Source organism: Canis lupus, chromosome 16 (assembly GCF_003254725.2).
Source record: "Canis lupus dingo isolate Sandy chromosome 16, ASM325472v2, whole genome shotgun sequence".
NCBI lineage: Eukaryota > Metazoa > Chordata > Mammalia > Carnivora > Canidae > Canis > Canis lupus.
Genome location: NC_064258.1, coordinates 22,643,737 through 22,663,148, shown reverse-complemented (window position 1 = coordinate 22,663,148; position 19,412 = coordinate 22,643,737). Strand labels below are relative to the sequence as shown.

General features: G+C 34.4%; 1 protein-coding gene across 10 annotated transcripts in view; it reads left to right on the top strand.

The window, feature by feature from the left end:
- Positions 1-19,412, top strand: part of PSD3 (pleckstrin and Sec7 domain containing 3) — a 588,043-nt gene that overhangs the window by 239,068 nt on the left and 329,563 nt on the right. For all 10 annotated transcript variants that reach the window (XR_007402752.1, XM_035699985.2, XM_035699986.2 and 7 more), the window contains 4 exons: positions 12,168-12,362; positions 12,464-12,544; positions 14,464-14,576; positions 17,296-17,354. Coding sequence is in view for 9 of the 10 variants with exons in the window: in XM_035699985.2 (XP_035555878.1) it covers positions 12,168-12,362; positions 12,464-12,544; positions 14,464-14,576; positions 17,296-17,354 (448 nt within the window). In the remaining variant the exon portion in view is untranslated. The remainder of the gene's footprint in view (positions 1-12,167; positions 12,363-12,463; positions 12,545-14,463; positions 14,577-17,295; positions 17,355-19,412) is intronic.

Sequence of the window (19,412 nt, the reverse complement as noted above, 5' to 3'; positions counted from 1 at the left end):
TATCCCTGACTCGGTTTGGTGCCTCTTGACCTGTGTGCTCTGAGGGAAATAGATTCACAAGATTGGTTTAGATACACCAGCCTTTTAAAATTTTCTTTAAATTACAATATAGTTAACATACAATGTTATATTAGTTTCAGGTGTACAGTATAGAGGTTCAACATTTCCATACATCGCCCTGTGCACATCATGCTAAGAATACTTCTTAATCCCCATCTTCTATTTTACCCAACCCCCCCACTCCCCTCCTTTCTGGTGATCATCAGTTTGTTCTCTGTACTTAAGAGTCTGTTTCTTCGGTGCAAAGAATCATAGGAGACGGGAGGGAACACTGAATGGAAAGAAATCAGAGAGGGAGACAAACCATGAGAGACTTAACTCTAGGTAACAAACAGAGTTGCTGGAGGGGACAGAGTTGGGGGGGGCAATTGGGTTATGAGCATTCAGGGAAGGAACATGATGTGATGAGCACTGGGTGTTATATGCAACTGATGAATAACTGAACTCTGCCTCTGAAACTAATGATGTACTATATGTTGGCTAATTGAATTTAAATTTTTAAAAAGTCTCTTTTTGGTTTGCCTCCCTCTCTTTTCTTTCCCTTGCTCTATTTTTTTTTATTTCTTAAATTCCACACATGAGTGAAATCAATATGGTATTTGTCATTCTCTGACTGACTTATTTTGCATAGCATTATATTTTCGAGTTTGATCCACGGCATTGCAAATGGCAAGATTTTATTCTCTTATATGGCTGAGTAATATTCCATTGTGTGTGTGTGTATATATATATACACACCACATCTTCTTTTATATACTCGTCGGTTGCTGGACACTTGGCCACTTCCATATCTCGTTGGTTGCTGGACACTTGGCCACTTCCATATTTTGGCTGTTGTAAAGAATGCTGTTATAAACATAAGGATGCATGTATCCATCTGGTATAGTGTTTTTATTTTTTTTAAATAAATACCTAGTAGCATGATGATTACTGGATGGTGGGGATAGCTCTACTTTTAACTTCTTGAGGAACCTCCACACTGTTTTCCAGAATGACTGCATCAGTTTGCATTCCCACCCTCCGTGCCAGAGGGTTCCTTTTTCTCCTACTTTTGCCAACACTTGTTTTTTGTGATTTTGATTTCAGTCATTCTGACAGGTTTGTGAAGTGATATCTCATTGTGGTTTTGATTTGCATTTCCCTGATGATGAGTGATGTTGAGCATCATTTCATGTGTCTGTTGACTATCGGTATGTCTTCTTTGGAGAAATGTCTGTTCATGTCTTCTCCCCATTTTTAATTGGATTGTTTTTTGAATATTGAGTTGTATAAGTTCTTCATATATTTGGATACTGACCCTTCATTGGATATGTCATTTGCAAATATCTTCTCTCATTCTATAGGTTGCATTTTATTTTTGGTGATTGTTTCCTTCACTGTGCAGAAGCTTTTTATATTGATGTAATCCCAATAATTTATTTTTGCCTTTATCCCCCTTGTTTCAAGAGATGTATCTAGAAAAATGTGGCTATAGCCAATGTCAGAGAAATTACTGCCTGTGCTTTCTTCTAGGATTGTTATGGTTCCAGGTCTTACATTTGGGTCTTTAATCCATTTTGAGTTTATTTTTGTGTGTGGTGTAAAAAAGTAGTCCAGTTTCATTCTTTTGCATGTAGCTGTCCAGTTTTCCCAACACCTTTTGTTGCAGAGACTGTCTTTTCCTACTGGATATTCTTACCTGCTTTGTCAAGGTTTAATTGACCATGTAATTGTAGGTTTATTTCTAGGTTTTCTGTTATATTCCACTGAACTATGTGTCTTCTGTGCCAGTGATCACCGTTGTGATTACTATAGCTTTGTAATATGATTTAAAGTCTAGAATTATGATAACTCCAGCTTTGCTCTTCTTTTTCAAGATTACTTTGATTATTTGGGTTTTTTTTGTGGTTCCATACAAATTTTAGGATTGTCTGTTGCAGTTGTATGAAAAATGCTGTTGGTGTTTTGATAGGGATTGGATTAAATGTGTAGCTTGCTTTGGGTAATAGAGACATTTTTAACAATATTTGTTCTTTGGATCCATGAGCATAGAATGTCTTTTCATTGCCTTGTGTTGTCTTCACTTTCTTTCATCAGTGTTTAAAGTTTTCAGAGTGCAGGTCTTTCATCTTTCTCATTCTGTGTTATTATAAATATTCTCCCTAAGGGTATTAAATTTTTTTGCTTATAATTGTATTACATTTGGCAATAGTATCCTCGGCTAAATCCCAGGAATGAGGTTAGTGAGCTCTGGCAGTTTAGTCTCTTTTACATGTTTCTTTTTTCATGTGTCATAGGGCCAAGTAGTACCTCCTTTCTCCTCAGTCAAAGGAACGTGTGTTTTGATGAGTTTGGCTTTGTGTATGTATGCATTCATTTAGAGTGTTAATGCCTTCCTTTAAATGAAAAAAATTTAAGTTAGGTAATTCGGATTTGGAATACCATGAAAGAATGTAATATCTTGGCATGGGGGATAAGCTAGTGTTTTTCTGTGTAGACATATTGTCCAATTTCATACCACCCTGTTTGCTCAGAATGTGCAGTGCATAATCACAGTCATTAAAGGGTATGATCAATTTCAGACTGTCGACTTATGAATTTGCAAGGATATGGAATGTAGTTACCCCTTTTATTTCCTTTTGTCAGGGTAGAGAGTGATACGGTATCATTAGAGATTTTTAATGCCATATAAAGGCAATGAAGTAACATAGCCAAAAGCTATATCTCATGAAAGATGTAAACTCAAAATATGCAGTGACATTTTAATAGCATTCTAAGAAAACAAGCTAGTCCATCTGTGAATGATTCATTCTTCCTTTCTTGTCCACTGGAATTGGAATTCACTGATTTGTTCACTGAAGCTTCTGTGCAAATAATGAACATGTTAGTGGTTATGCATCACTTTCCTCCTTATTTATTATCAAGCTAGACATCTAGTAGTAGTTGCTTTGCAAATGATTCATCTCAAATTTTTATAATGTGGGACGCCTGGGTGGCTCAGCGGTTGAGCGTCCTCCTTTGGCTCAGGGTGTGATCCTGGAGTCCTGGGATGGAGTCCCCCATCCCAGTCCCTGTGAGAAGCCTGCTTCTCCCTCTACCTATGTCTCTGTCCCTCTCTCTATATCTCTCAGGAATAAATAAGTAAAATCTTAAAAATTTTTTTATAATGTAGTTGTATTAAAATTGACTTAATAATATTGCAGCAAAATTATGTTCTCATTTGAGAGCTGGTCCAGAAAAACTGAGTTTAATATGGAAAATCAAAACAAAACAAAAAAACTCCTTTTAAAAAACAAAAAAGAAAAAAAAAAAAAACAAGAAACACCCCCAAAACCCTGAATCATCTGGATTATGCCCCCAGAGGAGTATGAAGCTCCAGAAGAGTAAAGATTCCAATTCTTTATTGGAAATAAGTGCTTCCAGGGCAAATTGCTAAGTTTGGTCAGTTGCACGTCGGTGACCTGAATACTGAATGCAGAACTGAATAAAACGAATGAAGTTTATTTAAAACAATATCCTGAGCCAGAACCTCTAGGTGACACTTAATTACAATTCTTCATTTGTAAAGACTGAATTACGTTTTCCATTCCAAACAGAGAAATAGCCATTAGGAGTTTCTATCAGATTTTACCTATGGTTCTCTTAAAGTCTCTGAAATCATAAGTAAATGCTGTCCTATCTAGAGAGATATATTCTATATAAATGTCAAAAGTGTGTTTATTTGAGGTAATTTTCTTTAGAGAAGTCAAGTATTAGTTGCTACTAAGAGCTAAATTAACACTTGTATACAATACAAATAGCAGTTTACATTTACATTTACTGCCTGATGTAATTATCTCATGTGGTCGTCCAAATAACCAAGTAATAATCTTAAAGATGAAGGGAGTAGTAGTAATGATAAGAATTGGGTCTGGTGATGACACCTAACATTTATAGTTCACTATGAGCCAAACACTACTAAGTAAGCATTTATGTGAATCTTTTACTTGAATTTAGCATCTTCTAAATTAGTAATTATTACTGGCAAACCAAGCACTTGCATGTAGAATCTCATTAATAAGAAAAGAGACCTCCTAATTCTTCTACTGTAATGGAACTGTGTTCAGATGAATACGCTGCTATACATATTTCTTTATTGACACATTTCTGAGTTCCTTGAGCATATTGGACATTACAACCCCTTACCAGATGATCTATTCACATTAGTGGAGGGGACTGCTATGCCCATACTGAGTTCCTACAGGTAGTGGATGGTTGCTGTGGCTACTAGACAGCTCTGTCTGAGAGTCATATGGATGCCATGTTTTATTACATCTTCAAGCCAAACTCATCATCTTTTTTCTGTTTCCTGTTTCTGTATGTGCATGTGTGTGCTCACATGCCCCCCTCCCCACACTGTTACACATTCTGTTGTCTTCCTCTTGTATTTGTTATCTTGGTTGTTGGCAACATATTTTGTTGATTCTAAGTCAGTTAGCCTTCTGCCCTCTCTTTGAACACAACTCCAAACACATACCAAATTATTCACTATGTTGTTTGAATTTACTTTCTAAATATCTTTCAGAGCAGGATTTTTTTAGATAGATTTATTTATTTATTTATTTATTTATTTATTTATTTATTTATTTAAGAGAGAGTGCACATGGGGAGGGGCAGAGGGAAAGGGAGAAAGTCTTAGACTATGTGCTGAACATAGAGCCGGAGGTGCCTGATCTCACAACGCTGAGACTGTGGACCAGAGCTGAAATCAAGATTCAGTCAGTTTACCAACTGGGCCACCCAGGCGCCCCTCAGAGCAGGTATTTTTAAAAAATATTCACATGAATTATCTTTCAATTCAGGTTCAGCTGTCCTAGCTATCAAAATACTCTAGGCTCAGTTTTTCCTCCACGGTACAAAGAAAAGTGATCTTATAAAAATCCAAGTCTAATGGGGTGCTTGGGTACTTTGACTGTCTGACTCTTGATTTCCACTCAGGTCATGATCTTAGAAGGTTGTGAGATTGAGCCCAGAGTTGGGCTCCACTCTGAGCATGGAGCCTGCTTAAGACAATCTCTTCCTGTCTCAAATAAAAATAAAATAAAATAATATAATACAAAATATAAAATAAAAATATAAAATAAAATAAATAAAATAAAATAAAATAAAATATCCAAGTCTGATCATTACCATTTCCCCTCTTTAGACCTATAGTGATTTTCCCTGGGATAGTGGTGGCTCAAAATCCTGATACACATCAGAATCATCTTAGAGCTTAAAAAGAAAATGTGAAGGCCAATGGTCTGAGAATTCCCTGGAGTAGGCCCCAGGCACATGTCTTTTCTGAAAGTGTCACATATGTTCATATTGCCATATTTCTCCTTGGATATCTAAGGGAGATAGATAGAATGTGTCTAAATGGAACTTTTTTCTCTTAAAACTTGTGCCAACTTTGTTTTCTCTATGTTAATTGAAGGTAACTCCACCTTTCAAGTTGCTCAGAACTCCCATGACCACTTTAAAAATATATCTACCTCTCTCCCCAAACTGCAATTCTTGATCTCTCTGTTCTATTTGTTTTTTCCATAGCAGTTACCACTTTCTAACATACTATGTATATTTATTTTTTTCATTTATTATGTTTGTTTAGTTTTAGCTCCCCTGGAGTAGAAGTGTTTTGTTTATTGAAGTATACATTGCCTGACACATGGTAAGATATTTGTTGACTCTGCCAAAACAATCATACCAGAAAATGACTAGCAGTAGCAAAATTAATAGTACTAGAGGATATAAAGGACTTGGGTACTGAAGTGCCATTGTCCATGTCCAGCTCTGTGCCTCAGTTTCTATCTGTAAAATGTTTATACTACTATGTACTTCATAAAATAATTGAGGATTAGATGAGACAATTTCTAGGAAGCACTTATCTCCGTGACTGGCACAAAATAAGTACTTAGCCAATGTTAGATGCTGTTAGGTGAATGGGAACCATTGGAAGAAGTGTAGCTACTCTGAATAATTTCTCAGGTATATTTCTTCCAAGATTAGATATGCTATCTCTGCAATGCCTGAGAAATGAATATCTTACATAATGATGGCCAAGAAGATTTCCTTTCCTTTCTCAAAGGCAATTTTTTATATTTCAGGATTTTAATCTTGCTTATGATATACTTAGAACACTTTCTGACTGACATTCATTCTACCCATGAAAGCTAATGCATTTGTACCAGTTTTCCTGAATCTATCAGTTCCAGGCCTTTTATATCTGTCTTTGCAGCCTGAAGAATGCTTCCAGAGTCATTGCACCCTCTGGTCCTTTCATTCCACGTGCAACTGGAGTCATTTCTTTCCACTCTTTGGGATTCTTCTGATTGCCTTTATCTAGCTTTTACAGTATGAAATTGAATCAAGTTACTGTTTGTTGTTGTTTTTTATGCACAACTCCCCTAGTATACTTTATAAATGCAGTGGGATGATGGGGAGGGGAAGCCTTGAACCTTTAGCCTAATGTATTTTTTTATCCTAGTTTTATTATCTCAATTCAATAAAAATTTATATACTTTTTTAAAATTAATTCAAAGTGAATATGAAACCAGACAATGTAACTGGTACCCTCTGCTGATATCAGTCCTTCTAGAACATTCCAGGATTAGTCATAATGAATTAGAAGATTTGTGCTGCGTGTCATTGATAGCATAGAAGACAGTGGAGAATGTGGACACAGCCATTTCAGTTCTTGCATCCTTTTAACAAATGGCTATTGAATAACTTTAGCCTATTCCTGTGATGTGAATACAGAGTGAAAATCAAGATTGTAGTAGACGAGAAAGACAGGACTTTTAAAAGAAGAGCTAGAATAAAGGTAATTTATCAAGTGCTCTGAGAATGCAGCAAGAGGGAATTGGGGTATGATTCTTAAAAAAGTTATCTCACTAGGGTTCTTGTAGAATCAACAAGAATTTGCAAAACTTGGGGCATCTCAGAATTTTAGGGTAGGGGTAACAAGAGAAGCAAAGGGAGCAAGATGGAACAAGGGTACGAGAGCATAGCTAAAATTCCTGTGTGGCCCAAGCATGAGGAAACTGGTAAATGATAAATCTAAATGATCTATAGGGGTCACCTTGTGAATGGTCTTATCTGACATACTACAGAATATGGATTTTTATCTTGTGTAGGATTTTTATGGAGGCCTTTTATTACATCTGTGGTAGCAGTATGTAGGCTGGGAAAGAAGGGTGGAAATACAGAGAAAATAGAGTTTTTCCTTTATATTTAGAGGACATCAGAGAAGAATCAGTAGGTCATGGACAACTGAGAGAAGGTCTTGGTGAAACTATAGAACAATAGTTTAATAAGGAATAAGAATTGAATCACATAAGTCAGTCAAAATAAACCCAGAAGGAATCTATTGTGAAACATATTACCAATTGACAAGGAATGCCATAATTGGAATTCTTCAAATAAGTTTAGAACAAACATTTTAGGAAGTAGGGTTACCAGGTAAAATATAAGATGGCCAGTTAAATTTGAATTTCAGATAAACATTGAATGATTTTTATTAGTGTATGTCTTGTGCTTAAAAACTATTGTTTATCCGCAATTCAGATTTAACTGAGTATCCTATTATATTTACTTAGAAAAATTGGTAATCCTAGTATGATAAAAAGGTTATAAGAATGCCCCACGATCACACTCAACAATCTGATCCTTCTTTTGGTGATAGTGTTACCATATTTGTTTGCAGGTGTGAGGTATGGGCCCCAGTGAAGCATTTTCTGGAACACAGGGAGAACCTTTTGGGGAATCTTTTCTACATTTAAGTGGCTATTAGGGATTTCGCCTTAGAAAATTGTAAAAGTTACTTGTGAAAAAGAAAAGAGAGTTTTAAAAAAAAAGGGAAAATTGAAACAACTGAAAGCATCTAATATTCAGTGGACTAGATGGATAATGTCTTGTGTATTCCAGGAAACAAAATGGGGTGTCATCCCTCCTGAGAGGGATCATCCAGTTTGCTTTATCAAATGTGAGCAAGGCTGGGTTGCCACTGTTGTTTATGCTCCTGATATACAGTGGCTCTTGTGTTCTGGCTTCTGTTTTTATTAGGGTTGTAAAAACATTACAAAAACTCTAACAATAAGCACTCTGCCAAGAATGTGAGGTCATAGTAATATGACCCCACAGGGAGCCAGGTCCTTAGAAGCCTAGAGACCAACAGATAACTGAACTTATAGGGCAAAGAGTACTGGGAAGGGGCTTATAAAAGGACATATGTGTGGCCCAGGCACCCTGGGCTCTGAGATGAGTTCTTTTTGGGGTCTGTCTGATTGCTGGTAAGTTTATATTTATATTGCTAGGCTTTCTGATTTAAATGAAACAGTTTCTGTTCTTATTCAAGTAATCTCTTAAATCATGAAGTGGGACAGAATGAAGCCATCTAGGAATGAAAGTATTTATCCTCACTGTAGTCCTTATTTTCTATTTTATTGAAGATATTTTTTTAAAAAAATTATTTATTCATGACAGAGAGAGAGAAAGAGACACAGGCAGAGGGAGAAGCAGGCTCCGTGCAGGGAGCCCAACATGGGACTCGATCCCGGGTCTCCAGGATCACACCCCAGGCCGAAGGTGGCACTAAACTGCTAGGCCACTGGGGCTGCCCTTATTGAAGATTTTTTTAAGAAGATCCAGAGAAGTCTGATTTTTACAGATTTTTAAATTACCTCTTTTTGATGAATGTAGGGAGAATGAGGCGAAATAGCCTAGGTTGGGCAAGAGAGTAGGAAGAAGGGAAACATAAGGAATGAAAAATAAGAAACAGGAGTGACTGTGACCACTACATTTAAAAAATACATATACTCATTAGGATAAGTCTCTTGTATTTGAACAAAATTTTTGCAGTGCCGTATATCTGGTGTAATTATACCATTTACATGGAGTGACATAAATATATGCCATAAATTTGTCATGAAAAATGAGCAATAAGTGGCAGTGTAATTGAAAAGAAAATTCTTTCTTTGGCATTTGTTTTTTTCTCCATGATAGCTACTATATAGAGTAAGAGAATGCATGCAGACACAACTGCAGGGATTTTCTTTTATAATTAAAAAGATTACTTGATCGTCACTAAAATAGTTCTTGGAATTAATATTTTATGTTTCAGCCATGAATGTGGGAAAACCTGAAATGTGAATTGTCCTTTAAATGAATTTTCTGATATGAGTTTACTTATTATAGCTTTGCTGTATATAATGATTAAATACTCATTTTTCTGATAGGATGGATTTCATAAAACTGGCTGGTAACTGTGGAGGAAGGTTTAGGATGAAAAAATATTTAAATGTATTTGCCTGAAGATCTCATCATAATGAAGCAATTTATATTAATTGGTATCTGTCTCTGTTGGAAAATTATTTAAGGTGGCTAATTGTTTAAAGAAGGATTACTAAACATCTTAGTTTGGGGCAATTCCAGTTTATGTTTGTTGTCCTGGCATTGACTGTGGTTTAACATTTTACGTTGATTTTAAAAAATGAAGTATTATCATTAATAACTGCAGTAAAATAAGTCAGCTTGGGTTTGATAAGCCTCCACTTGGTACTTCTAAGCTTCTCCGCAGTCTCCTCTGGGCTGTGTGAGTGGACGTGTGCGTTGAACAGAATTTTCACATAGTTGAGTCTAAAAGACAATGTGAGGTAATCTCTCTTTTCCCTCCCTGTATGCTCCCTGTCAAGGACAGCATGTGGAATACTTGTTGATACAATGAGCTCGGAGAGAAGTCGTGAGGGACAGTTATCTGCCTCCAGTCTGGCAGTGGTTGGGGATGTCTGGGGATGTCTGGGGCTGTGCGGTCCCTCGGAGCTACTTGGTGTATGGGCTGGGCGGACAGTGGCAGTTGCTGCATTTGAGGGATAGTGAACCTGCTAGGCTACCACTTAGTTGGTGTAATTTCCAATTACAATGGAAAATTTTGAGGTAGAATAAGTAACAAAAATAGATATTGAATAGTTCTGCTTAGAAATATGTTCACTTTTTGCTATAATGATTTTTGTCGTTTATTATATACTGCAAGTTTACAAATAATTTTTTTATTGGCAGTACCTTTTTAAAAAACATTATAACAATTATAATTACATATTGAGTGATTTTATCATCCCTGTTCCCTCTTCCAAGTGTCTCAGGCTAGACAATAAATGGATACTCATAATTTAGGACAAGTTAAAGAAGAATATGATAGAGCAAATACCTGCAGAATGAGGCCTCTTGGCCTATTTCAGCCTAACCTGGAATGGTTTTAAGTTTTAAGAGGTTGAAAAAAAGCCCACGAAAAACAAGTATGTGTAACAGAGAACTTATGTGTCCTTACCTGAAATATTTACTATCTAGTTCATTACAGAAGAATTTCTATGTCTGGTTTAGAGTGTGTGGTAGGTATGTTGGAAGGCTACTTAAGTCTAGTTTATCACAAATGTATCTTTTCCTCATTCACCAATTTGGAAATTACTGCATTATTGGTGTCCATGTTATATATTGCATGATGTAGCATTCTATAGGCAGCCACAGACTATAGTTTGTGATCTTTTTCAAGAGCAGAGATGCTCACAGGTGGTTTACATGGCTTACTGAGGCCCTCTTAGGATGTTTATGAGGTTGAAGTTATTTTATAATAACAGTATACAGCATTATTTTCCTTTTCATTATATTGATAATCACACTGATGGTACAAAAGCCATGGTGAGGGCTTCAGCACAAATCAACGTAGAGGCACTAAACTGTCCTAATCGTTCTGATGTTCTTTACTGTCCTGCATGCAAGATAAAAAAACCAGTCTCACCTAAAAATTCCTTGATAAAAATTCCTTGATAATTATATTTTAACCCTTGGTACATACCCTTTTAATTTCACATGTAATGAGATGGAAAATATGCATAAGACACTTCTCCTGATGGTTTTCTTGAGGACAATTTTGTATGCAATTTGAGTTGTGACTTATAAACTAGTTACTTTTTAGGAAATGCAATTTTAGGAAAAATTTTGCCATTTTTTCAGTGTAGCTGATAAGCCATGGTTATTGGCAACCATTTTCTCAAAAATTAATTGAGTAAGCCTATCAATACTTTAAGAAAACAATTGATAGTATTTGTTGCCAACAATACAATGTGAGCTTTCAGTCAAAAAAACTTCTGTCTTCCACTAAAAGTTTAGTAGCTTTTCCGTACTTAAAGATTTTGATGAAGATAGTAGTGGTGACATGATAAATGTGATTTTCAAAACTATTGTATAATAAAATGTGTCAACCAATATTTTGCCAATGACCAGTGCATGGTACAGAATCTTGCCTGGGTAAAAGATCCATTTAAAGATGAAGACAAATTTTAATATGAGTACAAAAAATTCTTTGATACTATATTGACACTAACCTTTGGGAAACTACCACTTGTCTTATTTTAGTGCCATATAAAAAAAGAATATCTACAATTATCTGAAAAGTATATTAAAATACTTCTTTTTCTAACTAAATTATCTGTGTGGGACTGGATTATTTTAATTTCAACCTAAACAAAATATTGGTTACAAATAGATGTGACAGTGAGTAACCCAGCTGTCTTCTAGTAAGCCAGCCATTAAAGAAATTTGTAAAAAATGTAAATAATTATTGCTTTTCTCACTAAATTTTATGTTGTTTTGGAAGTTATAATTATTTTTAATAAAATATTTATATTCATGAAATGAGCTAGTTATTTTTAAGTGAATTAGTATTTAAATTTTTTCTTTTTAAATTACTAATATGGTGAATTACCAATAGATATAACAACTCAGATAAACACAAAGGTCTTTGGAGTCCTCCATATTTTTTATTTTTTTTATTTTTTATTTTTTATTTTTTTCTCCATATTTTTTAAAATGTAGAGGTACTGAGATCAAAAGTTTTGAGAACTGTTCATCAAGGGTTTAAGCCAACACTTTGAAAGATTGAAATATAACAGCTGGAAGTACTTTTATGAATAATAATAAGTATAAACCTATCTCATCTAAATTTTTTCATTTGGTTCTAAGGCACGATAATTTCATCAGCTAGTTTCCCTTTTTGTCACATTAAAAAAAAACAAAAACTTTTCTGTTCTTTTTTTCTTCTTTATCAATTCTCACAGCAATGCTGGTGTAAAAACAACCCTGCTAGAGGCTCATTCTGAGATGGGGAGCACTGAAATTCTGGAAAAGGAGGCCTCAGAAAGTCTCAGTAATGGTACCCGCAGCAACGTAGAAGCAGCCAGGAGGCTGGCCAGACGACTTTATCAACTAGACAGATTCAAAAGGTCGGATGTCGCAAAGCACCTAGGCAAGAAGTACGTTCTATACTAGGGCTGGTGTTTGCGTATGTCCTCGTTTGTGTCTCATTTTTAATAGCTTGAATTTGAATAACAAAGTCTGTCTTGTTTTCTTATAGCAATGAATTTAGCAAACTAGTTGCAGAAGAATATCTGAAGTTTTTTGATTTTACAGGAATGACCCTGGATCAGTCTCTCAGGTATGATTAAATATCACTTCTGTTCTTTTTTGCTTCCAAATGATTAGTTCGGAGAAGAGAAAGTAATGCTGAAACTAAAATCTGATTTTTCTTTTTTTTTTAGAGCACAGTGACTTTGTGATCTTAGCCCAGATTAGTAGAATGTAGAATTAGTAGCCCATTAGTAGAATGAAAATTATATTGTTTTTATAAAACACACAGTGACTTTGTGATCTTAGCCCAGATTAGTAGAATGTAGAATTAGTAGCCCATTAGTAGAATGAAAATTATATTGTTTTTATAAAAACACACATGAACTGATATTTTGTATCTAGTAGATGACGTAGAAAAGAATAGTGACAAAGTAAGTCTTGAGAAGTGGAATCTGGGAATTTGGTTTTCTAATGATCAGTTTAAAGAAGGCACAGATTTATAATAACCAAATAGCCTTCTAAGATGATACTTTGGAATTAATTTATGAATGGAATAAAAAAGAATATCACCATACTAATAAGCAGAAGATATCTGCAAAACTGTTTTAGGTAGTAACACATTTTGCTCATCTGTTCAAATTAAAGTTTAATAAACACACTGATCCTCACTTTTCACACCATATGGTACTGTAAATTTCTAGGAGCCACTGAAGGTAAAACCCAGTCAGCAGTTACTCTTATAAACTTTATAACGTGTCAGAGCCTGGAAGAATTGTGAGATCATCTGTGTAACCCTATAGTTTTATAAATCAGGAATCTTGAGAGGTAAAGTGAGGGTGTTTGGATTAGAATGCACAATAGTGACTTATTCAGTGGCACTTCGCGTGAATTGAGGGCATGCATAGGTTTTCCCACTGAAAACAGATAAGAGGAGAGGAAATATCTATATTTGTAGTTTGCTTTCTGATGTGGTTTATAAAAGACAGTTATGAAAAATTAAAGTTTGATCAATATAATTTAGATTTAACAAACTAAGATAGCAACATTTTTATCATAAAAATAAGATTTTTTTAAAAAAGATTTTATGTATTTATTCATGAGAGACACAGAGAGAGAGAGGCAGAGACACAGGCAGAGGGAGAAGCAAGCTCCATGCGGGGAGCCCGATATAGGACTTGATCCTGGATCCGGGGATCACACCCTGAGCCAAAGGCAGATGCTCAACTGCTGAGCCACCCAGGTGTCCCAGAAATAAGATTTTTGTATGTTTCTTTTAATTGTAAGATTTCTTAGAACATTTTAAAGGATTTTTTTTTTCTTCCATCTTATATTCAGGGAAGTCCATATACTTTGTCAAGTGAGGATTTTATCACTAATAGATAATACTCTTAGTGACTCTGATTTAGATTGGTGTGTGGTTCTAGGCATATTTTTACTTTTCAAAAATTTTTATACATAAATTAATTTATTCTTAACCTAAGGAGTAAATTAGGATTTTGGCTCCCAATTTTCTTCTCATATAAAAAGTAATATAATATGATAATAGGCAAAATAAAATTAACAGAAACCTACTGTACACAGGATAATAATATAGTTGTAATTTTAACAATGTGTCAGTAGCAAATACAATCAATCATACAGCAAGATGACAAACAATGATCCAATGGTTATGGGTTGGTTTAGTCTTGAGTGTTCTTTGGTTTTTATCTGACCTATCTTTTAAATGGCTACTTGTCACTTAGTCATATGGGAGAGTTACTACCTTGCCAAAGCATTTCTTAATGTATTAACTACATGTTGTTGGTATTGCCTTTCATCTTTTATATTGACATTTTATAGAATTAAATAAATTTATATTGAATGGCTATCTAGTGATTTAAAAAAATAACTGTAGAATATCTTACTTTGTATAATTAATTTCTTATATAGAATTAACTTTAATTGTCAAACATGAAGAGTATGGTAATTTTTTCTAGTTTCACTTTTTTTCTCTTAAATCTTTTTAAGGTATTTCTTTAAAGCATTTTCTCTTGTGGGAGAAACTCAAGAACGAGAGAGAGTTTTAATACACTTCTCCAATAGATACTTTTATTGTAACCCAGATGCCATTGCTTCACAAGGTAATTTGATGCAAATGTTTATATTTCCAAAAACAAGTCTTATTTTTCTCACTATGAAAGTTCTATTTTATTGTGGAAAATATGGAGGATTATACAGAAGAAAATGAAAATCATCTAGATATCTCTAATTATCTGGAGATAACTATTATTCACTGATATATTTGCTTCTGCTCTATTTGTACAATGTTGAATTTGAATCATTCCAGAATTTTTTTTTCCTGTTGTTTCCTTTTCGTTTTGAGCATTTTCTCATGTCATTAAATATTCTTTAAAAAACATGATATTTAATGACTGCCTGATATTCTTTTCTTTTCATTTTTTTTTACTTTGCTTTCCAGTTCCATAGTATGACGAGATGCTTTAAGTTGCTCATGCAGTCACTCAGAGATTTTACATGCAAAGCATATTGTAATAAATGAAATGCCAGCTTTCTTATTTCTTCTCCCTATACATCTGATCTCTAAACTTCTTGAAGTGCATGTTTGCTTAGTTTTGTGGTTAGGGATAATAATGTTTTGGGAACATTTACAAATCACACTGGAGTTTGTAGTGTGTCTCCAGTGCTTTGGTTTGATATTCATTGTAACAGCACTGACCACTGACTTTGGCTTGTGATTTTAATGAACTATGAGTTTATATTCATTGTATTATTTTTAAAATGCAACTTTAAACTATTTATTTTTCACCCTACCAAGAGGTTTCTCCTCCATGTTGATTCCTGCAATAAAGCAAAATTTTCAAAGTTTGATGCATTCATTTGCCATTGGAGAATTTTAATAAACACAAATCTGAAATAGATCACTAGTACTAAATGCGCAAGAAATAACAATTCTGTCTTAGCTTCAGTATTGCCAGTTAACTGGAATGAGTGTACTTATCCCCCAGCCTCTGCCCTCTAGTGTATAGCTAAATTAACTAACAAACTGATCATTAGAGTCACTTCCTCTCTGTGAAATGGAAACTTAATTTTCTTTAGTCCTTTTTTGGATTATATTTAGATTACTTATTCACTGCTTCTATCACTATCAGGATTGAGTAGAGAATGAAAGAGATAGAAGGGAGTTGTTTTTATTAAAACCTCCTTCAAATCTAATAAAATGTTGACTTTCCTTTTTTTTTTTTTTTTTTTAAAGACTTTATATATTTGAGAGAGAGAGAGAGAGCAAGAGAGAGCACAAGCAGGAAGGAGGAGCAGGCTCCCCGCTGAGCAGGGAGCCTGATGGCAGGACTTGATCCCAGAATCCTGGGATCATGACCTGAACTGAAGGTAGACACTTGACCAACTGAGCCACCAGGTGCCCCATATGGTGACATTGCTGAGTGAAATAAGGAATATGGATGTGTACACTCAACTGGACATTGATAAGGATATATGAGAGTTGGCTGCTGAGTTTTACAAATGCTTTCAAGGAATTTATTTTAAATATATTTAAAATTTAATAAACTGGAACTGGAATAAATATACTTTTGGGCATTTAGTAGCATCTCCTTAGAGACCTTAATGACAGAAATCACCTACTATACTCAAAGGCATACTCCTGAAGAATAAGTGGTCTTTAATTCATGAATTCAGGAATTAGGAAGGCCTTGCTGTATATTTGGCATACACTAATAAGATTTTTCTGTATCTGCAACCACCTTTGTCTACTATACGTAGATTGAAAATTGGGGGAAAAGAATGGGAGAAGTAATTCTAAGGTTTGGAAATGAGAAGCTTAATTCTTAGTGCTTTTTCTTTTCCTTTATAAAGTAAGGAGAGAGTGATGTTTCTGTCTAAATGTGACATGATCCGTCTGGTTTAAGCAACATTTTCCCCCTGAATATTTAATTTTTCAATTTTTAGAGATTATTGTATTATTGTATTTTTGTTTGATCCATAATATCCTGGACCAGTCAACCTACATGTTGCCTAACTGTTCCTGCCCATATGTTTTTAGCCAGAGAACTGATACCAAGACAGTACAATGAAAGACCCAAAACTTAGTTTTCTTTGACTTTTGCTTCTTTCTTCACTTTCCTCCCAGGAAGTAAAAAAAAAAAAAAAAAAAAAAAGAAAGAAGAGTAGCAAATGACTTATTTTCGCTTCTGTATCTTGTGTTACAGAAAATTGGGAAAATATAAATAAAAAGATAAAAATTATCTCACTATCCAGAGACAATAAACTTTTAATATAATGTTATATATTATTCTAGGTGTATTTATATTTAAATGGTACCATACTGCATATAATGTGTTTTTTATATAATAATTTATTGTGAACTATCTATTTCAACATGTATACTTGGACAATGTTTTTAGTGACTTAAGCATAATAGGATTGTGTTTTTGGAGAGTTTTATTTACTTGTTCCCCATTGTAAGCAACGTTTCTTTGGATACACTTGTATTTTGTATAGATCTTTATTTCCTTAGTGAAAAGCCCTATAAACTAATTTGATATGTCAAAAGATACTGTTTCAAAGCTTAAGATATGTACTATCAAATTGCCCTCCAAAGAGGGAAGAATAATATAGTTTATCACCAACAGAGTCCAACTCTGTACACTGAGGTCCTTTTAATAATTTATCTATTTCTTGTCTCCCTAACAGATATGATCAATGGTGGCTAGCTACGTTATTATGTGTTCACAGGTTCTTAATATAATTTGCTACTTTAATGATAATAAGGAATCCAACAGGAAATAGCGAATCAATGCTTTCTTTCCTTGTCTCTTCTCTTAGATGGAGTCCATTGTCTCACTTGTGCAATGATGCTTCTTAACACAGATCTCCATGGCCATGTAAGTATAGGGTTGTGAAGCTGTCTTAGAGAAAGTGAAATATCTTAGGCTTATCTTTGCTTTTGCATTCACATGTGCTTATTCTCTGCCTCCCAACTCTCATTCTCTACATGGCAGATAGGTAAATGTAAATCCTTGGAAAAAGAAATAACTTTATGAGCATAATTCACTTAAAAGTGAATATATTGTCTACATGTGTGGAATTGTCTTATCTGTAGTGAGTGTGTTCTGTATCTTCTTTCTCCAGTAGATGGCAGAGACAGAGCATTTGCTTTTTTGTTTCATTTTTTTGGTTAGCTATTTGGGTTAATATTTGATGGAAAGGGGATATAAGTTAGATCTGAAAATGTTAACTGTATTTTTACTAAATACAGTAGCTAGCCAGTCTTAGGATCAGCCTTTTCTACACTTCTCAGTTCACATTGGCCTTTTACTAGTTGAAATATCAAAATAATCTAATTACTGTCTCATCTTCTATTTAAGATATTGAGTGAAATTTAATTTATAATTATATATAAATTTTTACCTATCATAGATGTGAAGTTTTAGCATTCACTTAAACTTTATATTAGAGAAAATGAAAGTGTTTTTGTTTAATATAGGCCAATATGTACTTAGCACAAAAATTATTTCATTAGTCCCAGGTCCATTTATTTTGAAGAGAAAACCAGGTTTCTTATAATTAAAGAATCTAGATCATTCCTTGATTTGCTATACAATGTATTTTGCAATTTAAAAAAATCATATTAAAAGAACTAAAACTTTAGGTATCCATCCAAATTTGATCTCATATTCCAAAAGGCTATATAATTTCCTTAGGAAAGGCAAAATGGAGCTGTATGGGGCCATTGAGATGGTTTGAAGGGAAAATAAGTGTTCTATCATCAGAAAAATGAGGAAGAGTTGTAGTGATAGTTAACATTGCCTTCGCAAATCTCACAAAACTCAACCAGGAAGTTCCTACTGCAATTTCCATGAGGTAAATTTAGAATGACCTATTGATTCAGAGATACGTGTCCAGAGGTGATACAGAATAAAATTAGTAGATACTTTCGAAGGACATTTTGGGGTAGTGGCATTGTAATACATCTTGGGGAAATGAAAGTATTAGGATTCCCATAATGTGAGCGTTGACATGAGAATCAGAATTTAAACTCATCCAGCTTGTAACGGGGATGACCGGTCAGTGGACAGTCCTGACCACTGTTTTTCTCTCCTTTCTTCTCTGTCTTATGGTGACAGTTACAATCCTGTCCCCATTCTTTTCCTCCCACATAATTTCTCAACCTAACTTTCAGCTGAAAGAGACAATTTTGAATACTCTTGTCCACATATAACTTTGACCCAAGTCAGTGAGTTCCAGCATTAGGTATCTTCTTCACATGAGATATTTTGAGGTCTCCTTCACATACAGTGGTTTTGCAGTTAGTGTCTGTTGACTGAGAAAATGTGTAATGACCAAAAAAAAAAAGTCCAGTAATACTCTCAATTCTTATTTAAGAGTTGAGGATCTCATAGAACTTCTGTGGAAGTTGCTAGATGGGAGACTGGTTTCTTTTAAAACCTGAATTACTTTGTAGAAAGCTAATATTGCTTTAATAATACTTTCAAATAAACTTGTATCTTATTAATCACAATACTTTGAAACATAGTAGTAAATAAAGGTGTGAAGTTGGTTTTTTATTCAGATAACTCAGCATGCTTGATATCCAAACTAGCCATGGGCACCCTAGTGTCTATGTCCATAGGTTCAGAACCACAGACCTCGGATTTGCTCTTGCTCTGTCTTCAGACCACTTTTGAATAACTGGAAAGAGATTAAGTGGAGCATCATACTTCTTTTTGGCAACTAGAATGTAAGAGTTTATAGGTAAGAGGCAGTATACAAATGAGCAGTTTAGTATTATCCTGATTTATGCCAATCATACATAATTAACACTTGGCTATAGTGACAGAATTACGTATAAGAGGGAGAATATTATAAGTACAATAGCATCATCATATTTTTAGTGATTATTAGTTCGTAGCTTTGTTTTTGAAAAATGTGTGCTATATATA